Source organism: Mobula hypostoma, chromosome X2 (assembly GCF_963921235.1).
Source record: "Mobula hypostoma chromosome X2, sMobHyp1.1, whole genome shotgun sequence".
NCBI classification, from domain to species: domain Eukaryota; kingdom Metazoa; phylum Chordata; class Chondrichthyes; order Myliobatiformes; family Myliobatidae; genus Mobula; species Mobula hypostoma.
The window spans coordinates 48,949,747-48,972,779 of record NC_086129.1 but is presented as its reverse complement, the minus strand read 5'-3'; the positions used below and the strand labels follow the sequence as shown (position 1 = coordinate 48,972,779).

At 44.6% G+C, this 23,033-nt stretch overlaps 1 protein-coding gene across 1 annotated transcript in view; it reads left to right on the top strand.

The window, feature by feature from the left end:
- Positions 1-23,033, top strand: part of LOC134340888 (uncharacterized) — a 167,734-nt gene that overhangs the window by 39,845 nt on the left and 104,856 nt on the right. The window contains exons 4-5 of the mRNA XM_063038461.1: positions 13,191-13,281; positions 19,485-19,535. Of these exons, the coding sequence (XP_062894531.1) occupies positions 13,191-13,281; positions 19,485-19,535 (142 nt within the window). The remainder of the gene's footprint in view (positions 1-13,190; positions 13,282-19,484; positions 19,536-23,033) is intronic.

The window sequence follows — 23,033 nt, the reverse complement described above, 5'->3', positions numbered from 1 at the left end:
GATGAAATCTTTCATTTCATTGTTTATGAGGTTTTATAGCAGCTGGAGTGTGTACCATTTATAGGAGGAACCATTTTGTCAAAACGTATTCAACCATGTGTCCTAAACTCGCAGCCATAACAATGGGTCCGTCAAACCATCTTCAGCGTGAGGATTTATTTATTTATTTTATTTAGAGATACACCACAGTAACAGACTCTTCCGCAATTACACCTATGTGACTAATTAACCTATGAATCCTAGCCTTTGGAATGTGAGAGGAAACCGGAGCACCTGGTGGAATCTCATGCGGTCACAGGGAGAGCGTACAAACTCCCTCCAGACAGCGGTGGCAATTGAGCCCGGGTTGCTGGTGCTATAATATCATTACTCTAACTGCTATGCTACCGTGCCATCTCAAAATATTTGGAACGCCTCATCAGCAGTATTGTGAGGGATGTAGATTAAATGAGAAAATGGAAAATAGATGTTTCTTTGGAGTTCACTCTTCATTGTCGAGTTTTTTATTATGGTGAATGCAAGGTGGGATCTGTAAGCTTGCAGCTCCAGTCCACAATGTACTCATTAACCATGCAGTGAGGAACAGTGCTTTGTCTGTTCAGCATATGACTGTCGGCAGTGTGAGATCTGCAAAAAATGTGGTGTTCTGGTAAACAAGAGGAAATCAAAGTATCCTTGTAGATGGACCAAGGCAGACAGTTACCAAAGTTCAAAGTAAATTTATTACGTCACCATATACTATCCTGAGATTCATTTTCTTGTGGGCATTCACAGTAAATACAAAGAAACACAGTAGAATCAATTTTCCACTCTTTGCCACTTGTAAAAATGCTATTCCCTTTTCACAGTTTCTCTGTCTCCAGAACAACTGAGCATTCACTGTTCCAGAACAACTGAGATGTTCTCCTTCTTCAAAGAAAGGGGCTTCCCTTCCTCCAACATCAACGCTCTCCTCAAACGCACCTCTTCCATTTCACACACATCTGCCCTCACCCCATCCTTCTGCCACCCTACCAGGGATAGGGTTTCTCTTGTCCTTACCTACCACCCCACCAGCTCCGCATCCAGCACATATTTCTCCATAACTTTTGCCATCTCCCAACGGGATTCCCCCCCCCCCAACTTTCTGCTTTCCGCAGGGATCGCTCCCTATGTGACTCCCTTCTCCATTTGTCCCTCCCTACTGATCTCCCCCGGCACTTATCCTTGCAAGCAGAACAATTGCTACACCTGCCCCTACACCTACTCCCTCACTACCATTCAGGGCCCAAACAGTCCTTCCAGGTGAGGCAATACTTCATCTGTGAGTCTGTTGGGGTCACTTACTGTGTTTCGTGCTCCCAGTGTGGCCTCCTGTATATCGGTGAGACATGACGTGGATTGGGAGACCACTTCACCGAGCATCTACGCTCTGTCTACCAGAAAAAGCAGGATCTTCCAGTGACTACCCATTTTAATTCCACTTCCCATTCTCATTCCGATATGTCAATCCATGGCCTCCTCTACTGTTGTGATGAGGCCACACTCAGGTTGGAGGAGCAACACCTTGTATTTCGTCTGGGTAGCCTCCAACCTGATGGCATGAACATCGGGGTCTTGAACTTCCTTTAACTGCCCCCCTCCTCTCTTTCACCATTCCCCACCCCCTTTCCCTTTCTCAGCTTAACTCCTTACCCGTCTGTTACCTCCCTCTGGTGCTCCTCCTCCTTCCCTTTTTCATGGTCTTCTATCCTCTCATATCAGATTCTCCCTTCTCCAGCCCTTTATCTCGTTTACCAATCAACTTCCCATCTCTTTACTCCACCCTTCCCCCTCTCCCGGTTTCACCTATCACCTCCCACCTTGTACTTCTTCCTCCCCTCCCCCCACCTTCTTACTCTGACTTCTCATCTTCCTTTCCAGTCCTAATGAAGGATCTTGGCCTGAAACGTCAACTGTTTACTCTTTTCTATAGATGCTGCCTGGCCTGCTGAGTTCCTCCAGCATTTTGTGTGTGTTGCATGTTGCTTTGGATTTCCAGCATCTGCAGATTTCCATATGTTTGAAAATCAATGAAAAACTGCACACAAAGATGGACAAACTATCAATGTGCAAAATACAACAAATCGTACAAATACAAAAAGAAATAATAAATAAATTTGTAATAAATATTGAGAACAAGTCATAGAGTCCTTGAAAGTGAGGTTGTGTAATCTATTCAGTGTTTGGGTGAGTTCTCCACACAATGTTAATTCATAACTGAAACAGTGACGTGATCAGACTGTAACCTTAGTACAGTGCACTGCAGATCGAATGGATGTGGAAAGTGGCCCTGGAAAGGTTTTAAGTGGATAGGTTGTTCAATGAGATGGCATGGTTGTGATAGGCTGAAAGTGGCTTATTTGCTTAATATTAGAACATATTAGTGCATCTGATGTGGCATAATGCTGTTATTCATATAGGATTGAGGCCTAGAAATATCTGTGCAATTCTCAAAATATCCAAATTGTGCAGAAGTAATATGCATTAATCAGTTTGCGATGTTTCTACTGCATATAAGTTAATGTTGATATTTATATTTTTCTGCCAGCAATTTCTATGCTTTAGCACTGTTTCTCTGGCATCAAGCTCACTGAAGTGACAGCAATTGTAGTTTACTGCTCATAGTTTCTTCAGGAGAGACTTACCAGAACATTTTGACCTGAATCACATCTGACACTATTCCTACACAGAATATACAGCTTTTAATTTCACTGAAGTTTCACGCTGAACATTATTTAAAGAATTAGGCTCATAAGGGTGGCAAGATAGCATAGTGGTTAGCGTAATGCTATTCTAGCACGAGATGTAAGATCATGTTGCTTGTGTGGAATTTTCATGTTCTCCCTTTGACCGTGTGGTTTGCTCCAGGTAGTCCAGTCTCTTTCCACGTCCTAAAGTAGATTAATTAGCCACTGTAAATTACCTCTAATATAAGTGGAAGGTAGAATTTTGATGGGAATATAGGGAGAAAAGGTTAGAGGGAAAACTACACATGGAATGGGATTGGTCTGTGAGTCAGCATAGATTTGATGGGCTGAATATTCTTTAGTTTTTTTTAAGAGATACGGCACAGTAACAAGTCCGAAGAGCCCGCAGTACCCAATTACACACATGTGAACAATTAATCAACAAACCTGTATGCTTTTGGGACATGAGAGGAAACTGGAGCACCTGGAGGAAACCGACACGGTCATGGGGTAGAACGTACAAACTCCTTGCAGACAGTGATGGACATTGAACCCAGGTCACTGGTGCTGTAAAGCGTACTAACTGCTATGCTCCAGGAACACTATTTTTCTTCTCTTTTTGCATTATATATGCATGTACAGTATATACTGTACTTGTAATTCATTATAATTTTACATATTACGCTGCGCTACTGCCACAAAACAGCAAATTTCATAACAGGGAAACGCACAAAATGCTGGAGGACTCATGATGAAGGGTCTCGGCCTGAAACATTGACTCTTTGTTTCTCCCTATGGATGCTGCCTGACTTGCTGAATTCCTCCAGCATTTTCTGTGTTATCCTGCAGATTTTCTCATGTGTAAAATTTCAGTGTGTCAGTGATAATAAACTTGATGATACTGTGGCACCATTCAGTTTGTAAGGACATGTAGAAAATTTACCAGTGGAGCTCTTGGACTTGTATGTTGTGTGTGGTGTATCTCAGCAGCAACAGAATGTGAGGATCCCAAGGCAAGGCTGCTGAGAGTCAGTGACCTTGACTTTGACACTGTGCAAGCTCCTTGCTGTACTTCTTTTCAAGACAAATCTCAAGTAATGAATAAAACACAATTTCCTGGATTGTTTGCAACTCCAGGCTCACTTAATGTCAGCAAGATCAAGGAGCTGATTATTGACCCTAGGAGAAGGAAACCAGGGGGTCCATAAGCCAGTCCTCTTTGGAGGGGGATCAGAGGTGGAGAGGGTCAGCAACTTTATAAGTTCTTTCGTGTTATCATTTCATAAGTGCCATTACAAAGAAAGTACCACAGTGCCTCTACTTGGGAATTTGTGGAGATTTGGAATACAACTAAAACTTTGACAAACTTCTATAGATGTGTGGTGGAGAGTATGTTGACTGGCTGCGTCACAGCCTGGTAAAGAAACACCAATGCCCTTGAACAGAAAATCCTACGAAAAGTAGTGGATACAGCCCAGTCCATCATGAGTAAAGTCCTCCCCACTACTGACCACCTCTACACAGTGTTGTTGCAGGAAAGCAGCATCTATCGTCAAGGATCCCCACCACACAGGATATGCTCACTTCTCACTGCTGCCATTGGGAAGGAGGTACAGGAACCTCAAGACCCACCAGGTTCACGAACAGTTATTACCCCTCAACTATTAAGCTCTTGAACCAGAGGGGATAACTTCACTCAATTTCACTTGCTCCATCAGTGAACTGTTCCCATAACCTATGGACTTACTTTCAAGGAATCTTCATCTCATGTTCTCCATATTTATTGCTTATTTACTATTATTTTTTCTCTTTAGTACTTGCAGAGCTTGTTGTCTTTTGCACACTGGTTGCTTGTCCGTCCTGTTGGGTGCAGTCTTTCGTTGATTCTATTGTGTTTCTTGGATATGCTGTGAATCCAAGAAAATGAATCTCAGGCTTGTATATGGAGACATAAACTGTATGCACTGTGATAATAAATTTACTTTGAACTTTGAACCCTCACTCTCCAAAGCCTTGGCTGAGGTACAGCTGCACAAGACATTGGTGATACCGCACATTCAATACTGTGTGCTATTCTGATCAGTTGAAGCTGGAAAGGGGGCATGGTAGCGTAGTGGTTAGCATAATGCTTTACAGTCAAAATAGTTGTCATTTGGGCAAACGAGCTGAGATTGTAATGTGCTGTAATAGGTGCTCAGTTTTGTCTTGATGCTAAAAGGTAGAGCTATAAATGCCAAAAGTTAGAAATCAAGTTAAAGGAATCAGAGTAAACTTATTATCAATGTCACCAGATACTACCCTGAGATTCATATACAACCTTGAGGTTAATTTTCTTGTGGGCATTCACAGTAATTAGAAAGAAACACAATAGAATCAGTGAAAAACTACACATAACAAAGACTGACAAACCACCATTGTGTAAAAGGCAACAAGCTGCAAATACAAAAAAGGAAAAAAGTAATAATAAATGAATAAGCACTAAATATTGAAGACACAAATTGTAGGGTCCTTAAAAGGCTGTGGAATCAGTTCAGTGTTGAGGTGAGTGAAGTTATCCTCTCTGGTTCAAGAGCCTGATGGTTGAGTAATAACTGTTCCTGAAGCTGGTGGTGCGAGTCCTGAGGCTCCTGTGCCTCCTTTCCAATGGCAGCAGTGAGGAGAGAGTGTGGCCTGTGTGGTGAGGGTCCTTGATGATGGATGCTTTTTTCTCTGACAGCACACTTGATTGAGTTTTTAATCTTATCATCAAGCACCGGTCATGAGATTGCCACAGACACTCAATTATGTTCCCAGCGCATTCAGGCAAGGTTCTAACCTGACTTGCAACAGGGTCATAGAGCCCAGATACAGACTTTGAGCCCATAGTGCAGAGACAAGTTGCTTTGTAGAAAGTTGGCAGGCAGTGATATGAGAGTTTTAAGGTTAGGTCTACCACGGAAGTGGGAGTTTTTAGCTGATGTTTTTTGCATTCCTGGGAAGCTAGCTTTTATTTCCCTTTTCTTTAGATCCCTTCAAATCCTTTTCTCTCACCTTAAAACTGAGGTGACTTGATAGAGGTGTATAGGAACCTTAGATTGAGTTGACAGCCAGCACAATTTTTCTTGGGCAAAAATGGCTATTATGAGGTGGTATGACTTTAAGATCAGAATCAGGTTTATTATCACTGGCATGTGTCATGAAATTTGTTAACTTGATTGGCAACAGTGCAATGCATGATGAATAAAGAGAAAAAAACTAAGTTACATTAAGTGTATATATGTCTATACATAGGCAACTGCTGGTCTTCCATACAACCTTGCCCAGGCCTGCGCCCTGGAAACCTTCCAAAGCGCAAATCCATGGTCTCACGAGGCTAACGGATGCCTGTTATTATAAAATAAGTAGTGCAAAATAATCAAAATAAAAAAAGTAGTGGAGTAGTATTCATGGGTTCAATGTCCATTTAGGAATCGGATGGCAGAGAGGAAGAGGCTTTCGATCCTGTGCAGTAGCCCTCCCCGCCACCCCCCACCATACCAGCCGGTGATGCAGCCTGTCAGAATGCTTACCACAGTACATCTACAGAGGCTTTTGAGCATTTTAGGTGACGTACCAAATCTCCTCAAACTCTGATGAAATATAGCAGCTGTCTTACCTTTTTGATAGCTGCATTGATAAGTTGAGACCAGGTTAGATCCTCCGAGATATTCACACCCAGGAACTTGATTGGAGGGAGGATGTCAGATGCAGTGTTATTTTTTACACAGAGAGTGGAGGGTACCTGGAATCCACTGCCAGGGATGGTGATGGAGGCAGATACATTTGGTGCATTTAAGAGGCTCTTAGATCGGCACATGGATGATGGGCCATGTGGGCTCCAGAATAGATGAACAGATAAGCACAACCGAGTGGGCCACAGGGCCTGTACATCCTATGTTCCCTGGTGCATGCAGGTGAAGTCACCCCATTCCCTGCCATTTTCTTTCACTTTCTGCGTCACATTCAAGGTAGCCAGCTGCTGAACATATCGAGAGTTCATTGGAGCTGGAGTAAAGAGTTGTGTGTATTCTGCTGTCTTCTCCCCATAGTTTTGTGTGCTTAGGAGATTGCTGAGCTGGCAAACTGAGTGGGCGGATTCTGCTGCTGTACGACATGCCAGAGCTTTCCAGCACAATCCACCACAGGAAGATGGACCTGTCATTACTTTTCTCTCCATTGTTAGGCTGTATCTTCTTCTGAATCTTTTGTATCTCTGAATGTGACAAGTGTTGACAGCTACTGTGACAAACCTGCAAACAACCTTCCATTAGTATTTCATTTCCGAACTCTGCTGGGGACCTGACTCTCTGCCCCCCCCCCCACTTTGCTAATTCCACCCGCCCAACCAAGTCAGAAGGTCCATAAGACATAGGAGCAGAATTAGGCCATTCAGCCCATCAACTCCGCTCCACCATTCCATCATGGCTGATCCCAGCTCCCACTCAACCCCATACACCTGCCTTCTTGCCATATCCTTTGATGCCCTGACTGATCAGGCAAACGTCAAATTTCGCTTTAAATATACCCATGGACTTGAACTCCACTGCAGTCTTGGCAGAGCATTCCACAGATTCATTACTCTCTGGCTAAAAAAAAATTCTCCTTACCTCTGTTGTAAAAGGTCACCCCTCAATTTTGAGGCTGTGCCCTCTAGTTTTGGATAACCCCACCATAAGAAACATCCACCTTATCTAGTACTTTCAACATTTGGTAGGTTTCAATGAGATTCTCTCTCCTGCTCCCCGCCCCCAGCATTCTTCTAAATCCCAGTGAGTACAGGTCCGAAGCTGCCAAATGCTCCTCATTTTGTTAACTCCTTCATTCCCAGACAGAATCGTTGTTAACCTCATCAGGACTGTCTCCAATGACAACACATCCTTTCTGAAATAAAGGGCCCAAAACTGTTGACAATACTCCAAGTGCAGCCTGACTAGTGTCTAATAAAGGCTCAGCATTATCTCCTTGCTTTTATATTCTATTCCCCTTGAAATAAATGTCAACATTGTATTTGTCTTCTTTATCACAGACTCAACCTCTGAATTATAGGCCAATTTGCCTAACCTTAGTGGTTGAGAAAGTGTTGGAATCAATTGTTAAGGATGAGGTGATGGAGTACTTGGTGATACAGGACAAGATAGGACAAAGTCAGCATGGTTTCCTTCAGGGAAAATCTAGACTGATGAACCTGTTGGAATTCTGAGGAGATTCCACATAGGATAGGTAAAGGGGATTCAGTGGATGTAGTATATTTGGACTTTCAGAAGGCCTTTGACAAGGTGCCACACATGAGGCTGCTTACCAAGTTAAGAGCCCATGGTGTTACAGGAAAGTTGCTGGCATGGTTAGAGCATTGGCTGATTGGTAGGAGGCAGCAAGTGGGAATAAAAGGATCCTTTTCTGGTTGGCTGCCAGTGACGAGTGGTGTTCTGCAGGGGTCAGTGTTGGGGCCACTTCTTGTTATGCTGTATATCAATGATTCAGATGATGGAATAGATGGATTTGTTGCCAAGTTTGCAGATGATACGAAGACTGGTGGAAGGGCAGGTAGTGTTGAGGAAACGGAGGCTGCAAAGGGACTTGGACAGAATGGGCAAGAAAGTGATAAATGAAATACAATGTTGGAAAATGCATGTTTGTGCACTTTGGTAGAAGAAATAAATGTGCAGACCATTTTCTAAGTGGGAAGAAAATCCAAAAATCTGAGATGCAAAGGGACTTTGTGGAGTCCTTGTGCAGAACACCCTGAAGGTTAACTTGCAGGTTGAGTCGGTGGTGAGGAAGGCAAATGCCATGTTAGCATTAATTTCAAGAGGTCTAGAATACAAGAGCAAGGATGTGATGCTGAGTCTTTATAAGGCACTGGTGAGGCCTCACATTGAGTATTGTGAACAGTTTTGGGCCCCTCATCTGAGAAAAGATGTGCTGGCATTGAAGAGGGTCCAGAGGAGGTTCACAAGGATGATTTCGGGAATGAAAGGGTTATTTTGCGAGAAACATTTGATAGTTCTGCGTCTATACTCGCTGGAATTTAGAAGAACATAAGAAATAGGAGCATGAGTAGGACACCTGACCTATCGAGCCTGCTCGGCCATTCAATAAGATCATAGCTGATCTGGCCATGGACTCATCTCCACCTACCTGCCTTTTCCCCATAACCCTTAATTCCCCTACTATGCAAAAATCTACCCAGCCTTTCTTAAATATATTTACTGAGGTAGCCTCCATTGCTTCATTGGGCAGAGAATTCCACAGATTCACCACTCTCTGGGAAAAGCAGTTCCTCCTCATCTCCGTCCTAAATCTACCAGTGGAAACAACTTTTCTGCTTCTTTCTTTTCTATTCCTTTCATAATTTGACATGTTTGTATAAGATCTCCTCTCATTCTTCTGAATGAAAAGGGTGAGGGGATCTCATTGAGGATCACTGAGGGCACATCCTTAGGATAGACGGGCATCCATTTGTTTAAAAAAAAAGAAGAAATGTAGAGAAATTTCTTTAGCCAGAGAAGACGGTTTACACCTGAACTGGAGGGAGACTAATATCCTAGCGGGAAGGTTTGTTAATACTGCATAGTGGGGTTTAAACTAGAGTTGCAGGGGCATGGGAACCGAGTGCCTGTGAATTTGTGGAATTTATTACCACAGGCAGCTGTGGAGGCCAGGTTGTTGGGTGTATTTAAGACCGAGCTGATAGATTCTTGATTGGACATGGCATCAAAGGTTATGGGGAGAAGGCCGGAGATCGGGGCTGAGGAGGGAAAGGAAGGATCAGCTATGATGAAATGGTGGAGCAGACTCGATGGGTCAAATGGCCTAATTCTGCTCCGATGTCTGTTCTGGCAAAGCACTGCTGTGATATTTTCCCTGACTAGTAATATCACCCCTCCTTCTTTAATCCCTTCCGCTCTGTCACATGTAAAACAGCAGAACCCCAGAATACTGAGGTGCCAGTCCTGCTCCTCCTGCAACGAAGTCTCTCTAATAGCTACAGTCTCATAATTCCATATGTTGATCCATCCACTGAGCTTATCTACCTTTCCTACAATACTTCTTTTGCATTGAAATATATGCAGCTCAAACTTTAGTTCCTCAATGCTCAACCATTTGATGCCTGACTTTGTCTGAGGTCTTACCAACATCCGTCTCCACAACCTCTCCACTATCTGTTCTGGCACTCGGTTCCCATCCCCCTGCAACTCTAGTTTAAACCACACCATCATTAACAAGCCTCCTTCCCGCTAGGATATTAGTCTCCCTCCAGTTCAGGTGTAAACCGTCTTTTCTGTACAGGTCCCACCTTCCTTGGAAGAGAATCCAATGATCCAAAAATCTTATGCCCTCCCTCCTACTCCTTAGCCACGTGTTAAACTATAATCTTTCTAATTCTGGCCTCACAAGCATGTGGCACAAGTAGCAATCCTGAGATCACAACCCTGGAGTTCCTAGCATTTAACCCAGCACCTAACTCCCTGAACTCACTTTGTAGGACCTCGTTACTCCTCCTCCCCATGTCATTTATATCAATGTGGACCACAACCTCTGGCTGCTCACCCTCCTACTTAACAATGCTGTGGACAGTCCAAAACGCATCTGACCCTGGCACCCGGGAGGCAACGTACTATCCAGGATTCTCGTTCTCGTACACAGAACCTCCCTAACCAACGAATCCCCTACAACCTCAGTTCACCTCTTCTCCGTCATTCCCTTCAAAGCCACAGATCAAGATTCAGTGCCAGAGACCTGACTGCTGTGGCTTTTCAAAAGTCGATGCCTGAAAAAGGCAGAACCTGTCATTGAGGACCCTCACCACCCACGTTATGCCCTCTTCTTATTACTACAATCAGAGAGGAGATATAGGAGCCTGAAGACACACACTCAACGTTAAAGAAACAGTCCCCCTCCCCTCTTTGAGTGATAATGCAGAAAGATTGAAGTTAATAACTCATCTCCTTCTACCTTAGGCCACAAACTTATCAATCACCCCTCGTGTATCTCTCTCTCTCGCTCCATATCTCTGTCTCGCGCTCTCTCTCTATCTCTACATGGGTGTGCGTGCGCGCGCACACACACACACACACACACACCCCCCCCCCGAGGTAGACAGAGTCAATTTTAGAAAACCTAGGCACATTTACTTTTCCTACATTTACACACTTAGTCCAGCGGTCGTGGAGCATACGGATCCCTTCTTTGTAGAAGTTGGCGTCTTGGTCCTCCAGAAAGTGGTCCACAGCAGGGGTGATTGATAAGTTCGTGGCCTAAGGTAGAAGGAGATGAGTTATTAACTTCACACTTTCTGCATTTTCACTCAGAGTTGAACTGCACGTGCACGTAATGAGAGCTGTATAACTCATCTGCTTCTACCTTAGGCCACGAACCTATCAATCACCCCTGCTGTAGCAAAACGAAACATAGTTGCTCTGGGACCAAGGTACAAAACACAATACATACAGTCACACACAGCACATAGAGTTACGATCCAGCACATACAGTCACAAAATAATATCAGCACAAGCTCCTGAGGGGCATGGTCTGAAGATTGAAAGTGTGAGGGACATGTTTCTGTAAGACAGTGTAATATTACTGACGCTATCATAATAAAACAAACAGTCCGATAGATAGATATGTGAAACAGCAGCAATATGAGATGAAACGTGACCAGTGCAGGATGTGAGTGTGTCTTCGAGTTGGGGAGTGGGGCAGGGCATTCAGACAAGGGTGTACATGTGTACTGGATGGCAGCAGGGTTTGCATCTAACAGCCTGGCAGAAGCTGTTGCCCAGCCTGACAGTTGTGGTTCTTGTTCTGCAGTATCCTCTGCCCATTGGCAGGAGGTCAAAGAGACTATGGAAAGAATGGGAGGAGCCTTTGACAATACTGCAGGTACTACATATGCAACACTTCTGATATATAAAAATGCAAACACGAGGAATTCTGCAGATGCTGGAAATTCAAGCAACACACACAAAAATTGCTGGTGAACACAGCAGGCCAGGCAGCATCTCTAGGAAGAGGTACAGTCGACGTTTCGGACCGAGACCCTTCGTCAGGACTAACTGAAAGAAGAGATAGTAAGAGATTTGAAAGTAGGAGGGGGAGGGGGAGATCCGAAGCACATCGGGAGCACCGGACGCAGTATATCACCCCAGCTGACTCACAGATGAAGTGTTGCCTCACCTGGAAGGACTGTCTGGGGCCCTGAATGGTGGTGAGGGAGGAAGTGTAAGGGCATGTGTAGCACTTGTTCCGCTTACAAGGATAAGTGCCGGGAGGGACGCAGGGAGCGATCCCTGCGGAAAGCAGAGAGATGGGGGGAGGGAAAGATATCCTTGGTAGTAGGATCCTGTTGGAGGTGGCGGAAGTTACGGAGAATTATATGTTGGACCCAGAGGCTGGTGGGGTGGTAGGTGAGGACAAGGGGAACCCTATTCCTAGTGGGGTAGCGGGAGGATGGGGTGAGAGCAGATGTGCGTGAAATGGGAGAGATGCGTTTGAGAGCAGAGTTGATGGTGGAGGAAGGGAAGCCTCTTTCTCTAAAAAAAAAGGAAGACATCTCCTTTGTCCTAGAATGAAAAGCCTCATCCTGAGAGCAGATGCGGTGGAGATGGGGGAATTGCGAGAAGGGGATGACATTTTTGCAAGAGACAGAGGGGGAAGAGGAATAGTCCAGGTAGCTGTGAGAGTCCGTAGGCTTATAGTAGACTTCAGTAGATAAGCTGTCTCCAGAGACAGAAAGATCAAGAAAGGGGAGGGTGGTGTCGGAAATGGACCAGGTAAACTTGAGGGCAGGGTGAAAGTTGGAGGCAAAGTTGACGAAGTCAATGAGCTCAGCATGCGTGCAGGAAGCAGCGCCAATGCAGTCGTCGATGTAGCGAAGGGAAAGTGGGGGACAGATACCAGTATAGGCTTGGAACATGGATTGTTCCACAAAGCCAACAAAAAGGCAGGCATAGCTAGGGCCCATACGAAACGTCGATTATACCTCTTCCTATAGATACTGCCTGGCCTGCTGCGTTCACCAGCATTTGTTGTGTGTGTTGCTTCTGATATATGTCCTGAATGGCGGAGGGAAGGGGCTGGGAAGAGAGATCCCGGTGATATTTTCAGCGTCCTCCGGCATTTTGTACATGTTACTCGTGATCTTCAGCATTGAAAAATCCCAGTATTTCAGTGATGTCTATTTCATGTAAATACATAATACCACAATATTCAGAATGAGTTCTGTCTTCTGCCACCTCTCTTTCTGGTGCCGTTAAAGGGTCTCGACTCTTACTTCTCCAAAGATGCTGAGATGCTGCCTGATCTGTTGAGTTCCACCAACATTTTGTGTGTGTTGCAAATAAGGAACAGGAATGACCATGGATAGAAAGGGAGATGTGGAGGGAATATTGACGGAAGTTTTCCACTGGAGATAATGAGAGGTGCAGTTATAATTTTGATTTTGCTCATTTGCTTTTGATCCAGCAGGAATTGCAAGGATGAAGCAGTGGATTTAACTGTAATTGAGACAATGGAAGTCTTCTGGACACTCTATGCTGAGGTGAAGAAGAAGTGTGTAAGTTACAACTTCATGTATTTGGAGAAAAATACACTGAATAGTCACTTTATTAGATACACCTGTACACATGTTCTTTAATGCAAATATCTAATCAGCCAATCATGTGGCAGCAACTCAATGCATTAAAGCATGCAGACGTGGTCAAGAATTTCAGTTGCTGTTCAGACCAAACATCAGAATGGGGAAGAAATGTGATTTAAGTGGCTTTGACTGTGAAATGATGGTTGGTGCCAGACGGGGTGGTTTGAGTATCTCAGAAACTGCTGACCTCCTGAGGTTTTCAGTCTCTGGAGTTTACAGAGAATGATGTGGAAAAACAAAAAAAAAACATCCAGTGAGCGGCAGTTCTGTGGGTGAAAATACCTTGTTAATGAGAGAGGTCAGAGGAGAATGGCCAGACTGGTTCAAGCTGACAGTAAATGAAATAACCACACGTTACCACAGTGGTGTGCAGAAGAACTTCTCTGAATGCACAATATGCCAATCCTTGAAGTAGATGGGCTACAGCAGCAGAAGATCACAAATATGGATTCAATGTCCACTTTTTTAACTACAAACCCCATTTCCAGAAAAGTTGGGATATTTTCCAAAATGCAATAAAAACAAAAATCTGTGATATGTTAATTCACGTGAACCTTTATTTAACTGACAAAAGTACAAAGAAAAGATTTTCAATAGTTTTACTGACCAACTTAATTGTATTTTGTAAATATACACAAATTTAGAATTTGATGGCTGCAACACACTCAACAAAAGTTGGGACAGAGTTAAAATAAGATTGAAAAGTGCACAGAATATTCAAGTAACACCGGTTTGGAAGACTCCACATTAAGCAGGCTAATTGGTAGCAGGTGAGGTATCATGACTGGGTATAAAAGTAGCGTTCATCAAAGGCTCAGTCTTTTCAAGCAAGGATGGGTCATGGCTCACCCCATTGTGCCAAAATTCGTGAGAGAGTTGTTAGTTCAAAAGGAACATTTCTCAACGCAAGATTGCAGAGAATTTAGGTCTTTCAACATCTACAGTACACAATATTGTGAAAAGATTCAGAGAATTCAGAGACATCTCAATGCGTTAAGGGGAAGGTCGGAAACCACTGTTGAATGCGCATGATCTTCGAGCCCTCAGGCGGCACTGCCTAAGAAACCGTCATGCTACTGTGACAATTATAGCCACCTGGGCTCGGGAGTACTTCGGAAAACCATTGTCACTCAACACAGTCCGTCGCTGCATCCAGAAATGCAACTTGAAACTGTATTACGCAAGGAGGAAGCCATACATCAACTCTATGCAGAAACACCGGCGAGTTCTCTGGGCCCGAGCTCATCTCAGATGGACCGAAAGACTGGAGCTGTGTGCTGGGGTCAGATGAGTCCACAGTTCAGCTAGTTTTCGGAAAAAAACGGGCGTTGAGTTCTCCGTGCCAAAGATGAAAACGACCATCCAGATTGTTATCAGTGAAAGGTGCAAAAGCCAACATCTGTGATGGTATGGGGGTGCATCAGTGCCCATGGCATGGGTGAGTTGCATGTATGTGAAGGTACCATTGACTCTGAGGCGTATATTAGGATTTTAGAGAGACATATGTTGCCATCAAGGCAACATCTCCATGCTTATTTCAGCAGGACAATGCCAGACCACATTCTGCACGGGCTACAACAGCGTGGCTTTGTAGACACAGAGTGCGTGTGCTTGACTGGCCTGCTGCCAGTCCAGATCTATCTCCTATTGAAAATGTATGGTGCATCATGAAAAGGAGAATCAGACAACGGAGACCACGGACTGTTGAGCAGCTGAAGTCTTATATCAAGCAAGAATGGACAAAATTTCCAATTGCAAATCTACTACAATTAGTATCCTCAGTTCCAAAACGATTAAAAAGTGTTATTAAAAGGAAAGGTGATGTAACACAATGGTAAACATGCCTCTGTCCCAACTTTTGTTGAGTGTGTTGCAGCCATCAAATTCTAAATTGGTGTATATTTACAAAATACAATTAAGTTGGTCAGTGAAACTATTGAAAATCTTTTCTTTGTACTTCTGTCAGTTAAATAAAGGTTCATGTGAATTAACATATCACCGATTTTTGTTTTTATTGCATTTTGGAAAATAACCCAACTTTTCTGGAAATGGGGTTTGTGGTAAAGCGGCCACCAAGTGTATATTAGAGTGTCAGCCATGTAGGAAACAAAATATTAATAATGACTTCCTGATTATTAACTTCCTGCTAGAATTCCTGGCCTTTTTAAATAAAGGAAATGTTACCACTTAACTCCAGAATATCCCAGCATGATCAGAAGCGTTCTTTAGCCCTGTATGTTGACCAATTTAGTTTCCCCCTCTCTTCCCCAAAGCCACTGCCACTAGGAGAATCACATTCTAGACATTGAATCCTCCTCAGTTATCAAAGTCTAGAAGTCACCAGTTTGATCTCTGTTTCAGCTGCGCAGTATTTTCCGCTGGTCTGACTCGGAAACAGTGGGAACCTTGGTGTGATGGTCAGACTGGTTCTAATCAAGGGGCTGCATCACAGGAAGATTTCTTGTGCTGTGAGGTAGGGGTGTTGTGTGGAGTGGGCAGGTAGGACGGCTGCAGAGGGCCTTAATCAGATTTTTGAACAATTAACTGTTAAAATCTATGGTGTTGAACCCCATATATTCCTGGTCTTATTTAGGCTAAGAGAGTCTCAACCCAAAGCGTCAGCTGTTTATTTCCCTTCATACATGCTGCCTGATCTGCTAAGTTCCTCCAGCGTCTCCTGAGACGGTGATGTGCCTCTCATGTGAGATGTGGCAGTCTTGGGGAACGCCCCTCTCCCGCAGAGTCACATCTGCCAGAAGTGCATACGGCTGGGCGATCTGGAAGACCGTGTAAGGAATCTGGAGCAGCAGCTGGATGACCTTCGACTCATAAGGGAGAATGAGGCAGTCATAGATGAGAGCTACAGGGAGGTAGTCACACCTAGGCTGTCGGAAGCAGGTCGTTGGGTGACAGTCAGAGGGGGGAAAGCGAAGGTGGGCAGACGGGTAGTGCAGAGCACCCCTGTAGCCATTCCCCTGAATAATAAGTTTACCGTCCTGGATACTGTTGGCGGGGACGACTGACCAGGTGTGAGCCACGGTGGCAGGGCCTCCGGCACTGAGTCTGACCCTGTGGTGCAGAAGGGTGGGACGGAGAAGAGGACAGCTGTCGTCATTGGAGACTCTATAGTCAGGGGAGCAGACAGGAGATTTTGTGGACATGAGAAGGACACCCGCATGGTTTGTTGCCTCCCAGGTGCCAGGGTCCGGGATGTCTCTGACTGGGTGCACAACATCCTGGTACGAGAGGAAAAGCAACCAGAAGTCGTGATACATGTTGGGACCAACGACATAGGCAGGAAGAGGGATGAAGTCCTAAAGTGTGAGTTTTGGGAACTAGGCAGGAGGCTGACGAACAGGACCTCAAGGGTGGCATTCTCAGGATTGCTGCCAGTGCTATGTGACAGTGATAGTAAGAATTGGAGGAGATGGCAGTTGAATACGTGGCTGAGGAGTTGGTGCAGGGAGCAGGGATTTAGATTTTTGGATCATTGGGATCTCTTCTGGGGAAGGTGGGACCTGTACAGATTGGATGGGTTGCACCTGAACTCGAGGGGGAGCAATATCCTTGCAGGTAGGTTTGCTAGCATGGTTTGGGAGGGTTTAAACTAATTTGCGAGGGGGATGGGACCCAGAGTGATAGAGCAGTGAAAGAAGTGCATGGAGTAAAGCCAGATCTAACATACAGAGAGGCTTTGAGGAAAGAGAAGCAGAATAAACGGTGTAAAGACAGTAAGGTAGAAGGGCTGAAATGTGTGTACCTCAATGCAAGAAGCATCAGGAATAAAGGTGATGAACTGAGAGCTTGGATACATACATGGAATTATGTTGTAGTGGCCATTACAGAGACTTGGCTGGCACCAGGGCAGGAGTGGATTCTCAATATTCCTGGATTTCAGTGCTTTAAAAGGGATTGAGAGGGGGGGAAAGGGAGGAGGGGTGGCATTACTGGTCAGGGATACTATTACAGCTACAGAAAGGGTGGGTAATGTAGCAGGATCCTCTTTTGAGTCAGTATGGGTCGAAGTCAGGAACAGGAAGGGAGCAGTTACGCTGTTGGGGGTATTCTATAGGCCCCTTGGTAGCAGCAGAGATGCAGAGGAGCAGATTGGGAGGCAGATTTTGGAAAGGTGCAAAAATAACAGGGTTGTTATCATGGGTGACTTTAACTTCCCTAATATTGATTGGCACCTGATTAGTTCCAAGGGTTTAGATGGGGCAGAGTTTGTTAAGTGTGTCCAGGATGGATTCCTGTCACAGTATGTGGACAGGCCGACTGGGGGAATGCCATACTGGATCTAGTACTAGGTAATGAACCGGGTCAGGTCACAGATCTCTCAGTGGGTGAGCATCTGGGGGACAGTGACCACTGCTCCCTGGCCTTTAGCATTATCATGGAAAAGGATAGAATCAGAGAGGACAGGAAAATTTTTAATTGGGGAAGGGCTAATTATGAGGCTATAAGGCTAGAACTTGCAGGTGTGAATTGGGATGATGTTTTTGCAGGGAAATGTACTATGGTCATGTGGTCGATGTTTAGAGATCTCTTGCAGGATGTTAGGGATATATTTGTCCCAGTGAGGAAGATAAAGAATGGTAGGGTGAAGGAACCATGGGTGACGAGGTGGAAAATCTAGTCAGGTGGAAGAAGGCAGCATACATGAGGTTTAGGAAGCAAGGATCAGGTGGGTCTATTGAGGAATATAGGGAAGCAAGAAAGGAACTTAAGAGCAAGAAGGGGGCATGAGAAGGCCTTGGTGAGTAGGATAAAGGAAAACCCCAAGGCATTCTTCAATTATGTGAAGAAAAAAAGGATGACAGGAGTGCAGGTAGGACGAATTAGAGATAAAGGTGGGAAGATGTGCCTGGAGGCTGTGGAAGTGAGGGAGGTCCTCAATGAATACTTCTCTTCGGTATTCACCAATGAGAGGGAACTTGATGATGGTGAGGACAATATGAGTGAGGTTGATGTTCTGGAGCATGTTGATATTGAGGGAGAGGAGGTGTTGGAGTTGTTAAAATACATTAGGACGGGTAAGTCGGTGGTGTCCCACAAGGATCGGTTCTGAGACCTCTACTTCTTGTGATTTTTATTAACGACCTGGATGTGGGGGTAGAAGGGTGGGTTGGCAAATTTGCAGGCGACACATAGGTTGGTGGTGTTGTAGATAGTGTTGAGGATTGTCAAAGATTGCAGAGAGACATATATAGGATGCAGAAGTGGGCTGAGAAGTGGCAGATAGAGTTCAACCCGGAGAAGTGTGAGGTGGTACACTTTGGAAGGACAAACTCCAAGGCAGAGTACAAAGTAAATGGCAGGATACTTGGTAGTGTGGAGGAGCAGAGGGATCTCGGGGTACATGTCCACAGATCCCTGAAAGTTGCCTCACAGGTGGATAGGGTAGTTAAGAAAGCTTATGGGGTGTTAGCTTTTATAAGTCAAGGGATAGAGTTTAAGAGTCGCGATGTAATGATGCAACTCTATAAAACTCTGGTTAGGCCACACTTGGAGTACTGTGTCCAGTTCTGGTCGCCTCACTATAGGAAGGATGTGGAAGCATTGGAAATGGTACAGAGGAGATTTACTAGGATGCTGCCTGGTTTAGAGAGTATGCATTATGATCAGAGATTAAGGGAGCTAGGGCTTTACTCTTTGGAGAGAAGGAGGATGAGAGGAGACATGATAGAGGTGTACAAGATAATAAGAGGAATAGATAGAGTGGATAGCCAGTGCCTCTTCCCCAGGGCACCACTGCTCAATACAAGAGGATATGGCTTTAAGGTAAGGGGTGGGAAGTTCAAGGGGGATATTAGAGGAAGGTTTTTTACTCAGAGAATGGTTGGTGCGTGGAATGCACTGCCTGAGTCAGTGGTGGAGGCAGATATACTAATGAAAATTAAGAGACTACTGGACAGGTATATGGAGGAATTTAAGGTGGGGGGTTATATGGGAGGCAGGGTTTGAGGGTCGGCACAACATTGTGGGCCAAAGGCCTGTACTGTGCTGTACTGTTCTATGTTCTGTGTTCTATGTTATTGTGTGTTGCTATGGATTTCCAGCATCTGTAGAATCTCTTGGGTTCCTGGTCTTTATTCACTTTTGTTTGAATCTTATTTCAGAATCAGAATGGGTTTGTTGCTGCCCTCTTGAAGACCTTTGAACAAGCAAAGGTAAGAGACTGGTTATGGAAATATACGAAACTCTTTAGTTAGTCACACTTCAGTAGCATGTAGAATATATAGAGAAACAAAAGAGAATTCTACTATCCTTTCATGTAGAATATTGTCAGAGCACAGAGCAGAGGGTCTCTTTTACAACTTGCAGAGAAGAGCATGGATTTCCTACTCAGTGAATGTGGCTCTGGCCCCTGGGTGTTGGGTTCTGGCTCCTGTGCAATGGGGACTAAACTTTGTGCATTGAGGCTCTGGTCCCTGTGCGATGGGGTCTGGTCCCTGTGCAAGCTACTCTGGCCTCTGCGACTTGAGGTGTCATCTCTGCGCGTTGGGGTCTTTCCTCGCTGAGTTGCGCTCTGGTCCCTGTGCATTGGCCTCTGGTGATTTGTCTCTCTGTGTTGGGATATGTCCTCTGTGCATTGGGGTCTAACCCCTGTGCGTTGAGGCTCTGGTTCCTGTGTGTTGGAGACTGGCCTCTCTGAGTTGGGGACTGGCCCCTGTGCGATGGGCTCTGGTCCCTGTGCAATCTGCTGTGGCCTCTGTGAGTTGAGATGTTATCTGTGCGATGGGCTCTGGCCCGTGCTAGTTGGGGTCCTGCTGCTGTGTTGAGGACTGGCCCCTGCACATTGGGGTCTTTCCTGCTGAGTTTGGCTCTGTCCCCTGTGTGTTGGCTTCTGGGGGTTTACCTCTCTGCATTGGGCTCTGCCCCCTGTGCATTGGGGACTTGCCTCTCTGAGTTGGGATATGTCCTCTGTGCGTTGGGGTCTAACTTCTGTGCGTTGGGCTCTGGTCTCTCTGAGTTGGGCTCTGGCTTCTGGGTGTTGGGTTATGGCCTTTGAGTGCGGGTCTGAGCATAACGTTTTGCAAAAGCAAAAACAATAAAAAGCTGGAAACACTCAGTAGGCCAGGCAGCATCTTAGAAAAATTTTATAGTTAATGATAGCTAATGTTTCCCAAATACTGTTTGGCCCGTGGCAGGTATCCACTTACTTCCTTCAGCACATCAGCTCGCTAGTGTCCTCTGTCCTGGGCCAGTCTTTCAAATTGTCACCAATATATCCATCTTCGAAGAACATTCATCATTGCAGGGATGAGGTCTTTGGAGCTTCTGGTGGTGTTGCTGTATCTCTGGGAGTTTACGGGATGGGATTGCTGGCTCCATGTCCAACCCTCCTCCTTTCGCAGCCAGGCTTGGCACTGTCCGTGGCAGAGTTGTGTGTACCCAGCATGTTCTTTATTTTTAATTTCTAATTCCCATCATCAGCAGTGATTATTCTGATTTTACCAGACTTCCTTTGTGAAGGATTTTACTTTTCCTTTTGTCTTCACCTGTTCGCTTGCAGAGGGGGAGGGTAAAACCTCTGAACAGCGTGATTGGCTTCTTAATCAGAATCAGGTTTAATATCACTGACATATTGAATTGAATTGACTTTATTTCTTACATCCTCCACATACTTGCGGAGTAAAAATCTTTACATTACGTCTCCATCTCAATGTGCAATTTATAGTAATTTATAATAAATGGTATGCACAGCATGTGAAACTTGTTTTGTGGCAGCAGTACAGTGGAATACATAAAAGTTACTATCAGTTACAAAAAGAAATATTAAGAGAGCAACAGAAGAGCAAGAAAGTGAAGTAGTTTTAATGCCTTCATGGGCCGTTCAGTAATCTGATAGCTCGTTGAGTGTGTGTCTTCAGGCTGCTGTACTTCCTTCTCGATGGTAGCAATGAAAAGTGGGCATGTCTTGGGTGATGGGTTTCGTTAATGATGGATGCTGCCTTTTTGAGGTATTGCCAATTGAAGATGTTCTTGATGTTGGGAGTCTGGTGCCCATGATGGAGCTGACTGAATTTACAACTTCCTGCAGCTCTTTCCAATCCTGTACAGTGGTGCCCTCATACTGGATGGTGATGCAGCTGGTCAGAATGCTCTCCACAGTATGCAGATTTAAGGTGAATGGGACGCGAATTATAAGGGAGTTGAGAAAAACTCAGCTTTGTGGGTTATTGGGGTCTAAAACTTCTGCCTCAAAGGGTGGTAGAGGCAGAAACCCTGAGCACATTTAAACAACATACTGTACCTGCCTGAGCACTCAATGACTAAAGTTGGGTCTACCTGAATCCTTTGCTGCTCATTCGCTGCAGCTTTCTGAGATTCCTCGGTCATGTTCCTTGGTGCCAAATGGCATCCAGTAGCATCGCTTCTGTAATCTTCTCATTGTCCCCAAATGGATCATCTGCTCCTAATTATGTAATTTAGTGTAGTGCTGCATTTGAGTATAAACATCACACGTCATGATCTAATTATTCCATTAATCACACTGATTTATATTATGGTTAATAACAGATAACAAAGCACTGTTTCCATCTCTGTGGAGATCACAGCGAGTCAGCAACTGGAGTATTTTGCCAGAATTGCCTTGCTGGCCTGTTTGCAGTAATGCTTTTTCTCCACATTCCAGCCATTTTGTCAAAATGTTTTAGCTGTGTTAATGTTGCAATCCCATAGTTATTGTCAGTTTGGCTATAAGTCCTCTCACAGTTTCGCTGGATTGGACATACTTTGCCCTTGCACATGCACATGTTTTCCACATTCCTATTATTGGATTCGGGTTGTGAGGATATCCTGAGGTATTCATTATGGACTGTGCCTTTAAAAAGAGAGAGAGAGTGTACAGCTGTACAGCACAAACAGCTTGTTGCAGAGAGAGAGAGGGTGCTTACAGTTTGTTTGGGACTTATGTAAGGACACTGCCAGCTTCTGAGCTGCTACAGAGAGAGAAGGGAGAAGCTACTTGATGGACAGCTGGTGTTCAGCACAACAGTATTTAAACCAGTGTAGTTGCTTGTTTCGCAGGACACGCAGACGCACTAAGGTGTGGTGAAGTTACTACTATCCTTTTCAGGTGCCCACAAGTGTGGGACTGAGGATTGGTTGAGAGGAATCGATCTGTGATTATTAGTGCGTGAAAGTGTGACCCTGTGGAGTCTACCAGTGTGTCTAACCTTTGCCTGAGTTGGTAGATTATCACTTGAAGACAGTGCTCTTAAGTTGGTCAAGTTTGGCTAACTTGGAAGTTTCAGAGGACAACTGGAAGAATCGATGACATTGGCTTACGTGGACAACAAAACACCTCTCTCTCCACCATTACTCAACTCAATAATACGAATTGAACTGACTGTATCCATTTATCCCCTAAGCTTGGCTTTTATATTTCCACACTTATATATGCATGAACTTTGCTAACCTGTTTGATTTATCTGATTTTTATATTACTGTATTGCGTAGTTACTAATAAAATAGCTTTAGTTAACAGCAATACCAGACTCCAGGGGTTTTTCCATTTCTGCTGGTTCTTTAACCCGTTACAGGGTACGTAACAGGATGTAGAATTGTTCTTTTTAATGCAGTTTAATTTTGCAGAGGACTTTTTTTCCCTCTGGTGTTCTTGGTTCTTGTAACACTGAATAAAACGGCCAAAAGCAACAAGT